Genomic DNA, 3,816 nt, shown 5'->3' with positions numbered 1-3,816 from the left:
GGGGGGGGGGGGGGGAGAATATTCTATAATATAAGAGAAAGAAGAACCAAATTCATTTTAAATCTAGATGGAATTCTGGTTCAAAAAATAAAGACTTTAATAGGCATTCTTGGGGAAATTTGATATAGACTGGGTATTAAATGATTTTAAGGGATTACTATTCATACTAGTATGGTGATAACTAGTGTGTTTAGGTAGGCAAATATCTTTATCTTAGGAGATGAGTGTTGAAGTATTTAGGGGGAAGTGTCTGCAATTTACTTTCTTACACTGTGACAAATATATACATATGTATATATGGTGTGTGTATGTATGTGTGTTCATATATGTATCTATATAAAGGGATAAAGCAAAATATTATCAATTGTTGACTTTAGTTAAAGAATATATGGATAATCATCATACTATTCTTTCAGCTATTCTATATGTTTGAAATTTCTTAATTAAAAGCTGGGGGAAATTTTTTCAGAGAAAGGGAGAGGTTCAGGAGGAAGGGAGAGGGAAAGAGAGATAAAAACATCAATGATGACAGAGAATCATTGATCGGCTGCCTCCTGTACACCCCCCACTGGGGATTGAGCCCTCAACCAGGCATGTGCCCTTGACTGGAATAGAACCTAGGACCCTTCAATCCACAGGCCACCTCAAAGCTAGGGGAAATTTTTGAACTTTAGGCAGCAAGAAATATTCAGCAAAACTGATCTTTTTAAATAAAACTTTATAATGGAAGTTCAAGTATATACAAAAGTAGAGAGACTAGAACCCCTTATAACCATCACCCAGCAGTAACAGGTTTCAACTCGTGACCAATCTCGTTTCATTTATTCCTCACCACTCTGCCCTTTCCCCAGGTTATTTTTGAGACAAGTCCAAATGTCATACATTTTCATTCATACATGTTTCAATGTTTTGTCCTTAGGATATATTCTATTAAGAATATTCAAACAGCCCAGCCAGAGTGGTTCAGTGGTTGAGCATCAACCCATGAACCAGGAGGTCATGGTTTGATTCCGGTCAAGGCACATGGGTTACAGGCTTGATCCCCAGTGTGGGGCATGCAGGAGGCAGCTAATCAATGATTCTCTCTCATCATTGATGTTTCTATCTCTCTCTCCCTCTCCCCTCCTCTCTTTGAAATCAATAAAAATGTATTTTTCTAAAAAAGAATATTCAGACAAATTACTGTGTTAAAGTCCCATAAAGAAATGGTGTGCTAACGCCACCAACTCAACAGACAAGATCATTTATTTTGTTTTCGATTTTAGGGATTTTCATCCTTCATTTTATTTAAAAGTTTTGAGAAAAATTGAGATAGTTCCAAAGTAAAAAACAACAACACACAAACAAAACAAAGCAAAGTATACGTAGAGAAGTCTAGCTTCTGCTTCTCCCCTTCCATACTGTCCCTTGTGCCTGATAGGGTCACACGGGAATCCTACTTATGGGTAACTGTTCTTCAAAATGCTCTGCTGTAATCCTTCCATTTGAGAAAACATAAATACACACACACACACACGTTTTTGGAAGTAAATAATAGCATATAATATGTACCACTTCACCCACTTTTCCTTTTCTCATGTGACACTATATCCTGGAGATCACTCCACAGTTGTATCCAGAAATATTCTGCCTTCCTTTTTACAGCTTATAACACTTCATTGTGTGGGTGTAGAGTTTATTTAACCGGCTCTCTATTGATGGACATTTGGCTTGCTTCCAGTTGAGTGAAGATAATCTTTTAAGTCATAGTAACAACAACATCAAATGGGCAAGTTTTGAAATGAGTATTTGTCATTTCTCCAATGCTCTCCAACTTACAGAAGAAAGAAAAGACATGAAACAACCCCAGATTCCAGCCGGCAGTCACATGATAAGAAAAATAAATCGCAGGACGGATCTAAGCTAAGAAAAGCACGGTCACTGGTAAGTATTGCTTTCCAAAGATTCCCCACCAAAGCCATAACCAGTTTGGCTCAGTGGATAGAGCATCAACCTGAGGCCTGAAGGGTCCCGGGCTCGATTTCAGTCAAGGGCCCGTACCTTGGTTGCAGGTTCCATAGCCCTGGTCTCAGTATGTGCAGGAGGCAACCAATTGATGTGTCTCTCACATTGATGTTTCACTCTCTCTAAAAAAAATCAATGGAAAAATATCCTCAGAGAGGATTAACAAAACAAACTAACAAAAATTCCCCACCATAATGTTAATGAAAAGCGCTGGGTCTCTAATCCTGTTTGTGAAACTGAATTTGTTCTTTTTAAATTAGAATCGAGTGGTGATTTAAATCCTGGTCTCTGGAGGGGGACTGACAAGCTGTGTAACCTTAAAGATGCCCTTTGTTTAATCTCTCTGAGCCCTTGTTTTCTCCTCTGTTTAAAACAAAACACAAAGACTAGATGAACTGATGTGTATGAACCTGCTTTGAGAACTATACAATATAAAGGGAACATTCTTATCATTTAGGTTTTCCTTCTGCTTGGAGTCCTTTGGTGGGGGTGCTATAGAAATTTCTCTACAGAAATCACTTCTCTATAGAGTGAAGGTTCCACTTACCTAAGAAAAAGGTACACTTTCCTGCTACCAGTGGAGTATGATCATAACAGTGTATTTCAAGTAACTGCAGAAAAAGTGAATTCAGAACTTTTCTCTCCCTAATGAAAAATATAGCTATTTGACAACCTAATAAAGTCAGTAATTGTGTCGAGTACACATTATCATTTCATAGCAGTGTTGTCCAAACTGGTTCTATGGCCCCAGTGGATCCCTTTGAGCACATGAGTCTTTGGTGCAAGGTAAAAGGGGATAAAGGTGGAATCAAAAGTTCACATTATTAGTAAAGATTTAGAAAAAAAGCAGCTGAGGATACACACTGAAGGAAAATGAATATAAAATGGGTGTCAATTGGGAGGAGAAAAGGCAGGTACTCGTGAGTAAATCACTTTGATAGCTCTGCTTTAAAGCCCTATTACTTTCTGTTTAAATTTATTTTCAAGTGTTATTATATTCAAAAAAGGGAGAGAGAGAGATGAGCTTTCTAAAATAGGGCTATTTGTATTCTGAGGGATCAATTTTGTTGGGTTGGATGAGGCTTATCACAGGCAGATGTGCAAATGCCCAAGGGAATGGGGATGCTTAAAGCAGAGCAGTAAAATTGTCAGTGAAAACCATTAATCGAAAAAAATAACTTTATGAGGCTTATCACCCAGGCCATTCAGGCATGCTTCTGTCTGGTTTCCCGGCCCCTCCTAAGCCAGGAGTAGAAGAGAAATCTGGGGGAGATGAGGGAATTGAAGGCCTATAAAAGTTGATGGTGATGTATGCTTACAAATTATCAGCACAGTCAAACATTTCTCTGGCTTAAGAAGCAAAAGAACAACAACAAAAACCAAGGGCTAGACAGAAGCCTTCTCCGTGGGCTTTTGACATTAACCATCTGTCACATACTAGCAGGGCTTGCTTAAGTTGAAATATTTGTTATAAATTATAAACTTTAAAAGTTGCACTGCTAATTAAAGCCCAAAGGGAAACCAGGACAAATTAAACAATGATAAAGAACAATTATGCTATCTATATATATAAAAGCCTAAGCAACCATCACAACCGAATGAATGACCGAACAGGCTGTGTGGGGTACTAGGCCAGCATGGGAGTTAATGAGGGGCAACCAAACGACTGAGCAGCAGGCTGCATAGGGTGACCAGGCCGGCAGGGGGTTTAGTGAGGGACAACCAAACGACCCAGCAGCAGACTGCAAGGGGCCATCAGGCCAGCTGGGGGGGCAGTTGGGGGTGACCAGACCAGCAGGGAGGGCAGTTGGG

The 3,816-nt window shown here is 39.3% G+C and overlaps 1 protein-coding gene across 6 annotated transcripts in view; it reads left to right on the top strand.

Annotated features, from left to right (window-relative positions):
• FBXO16 (F-box protein 16) overlaps window positions 1-3,816 on the top strand; it is a 49,037-nt gene that overhangs the window by 34,868 nt on the left and 10,353 nt on the right. For all 6 annotated transcript variants that reach the window (XM_015571170.1, XM_015571168.1, XM_015571169.1 and 3 more), the window contains one exon: window positions 1,821-1,923. In XM_015571170.1, coding sequence (XP_015426656.1) covers window positions 1,821-1,923 — 103 coding nt within the window. The remainder of the gene's footprint in view (window positions 1-1,820; window positions 1,924-3,816) is intronic.

Source organism: Myotis davidii, unplaced genomic scaffold (assembly GCF_000327345.1).
Source record: "Myotis davidii unplaced genomic scaffold, ASM32734v1 scaffold524, whole genome shotgun sequence".
NCBI lineage: Eukaryota > Metazoa > Chordata > Mammalia > Chiroptera > Vespertilionidae > Myotis > Myotis davidii.
Note: the sequence above shows the minus strand (reverse complement) of the source record. Positions and strands in the feature narration are given on the sequence as shown.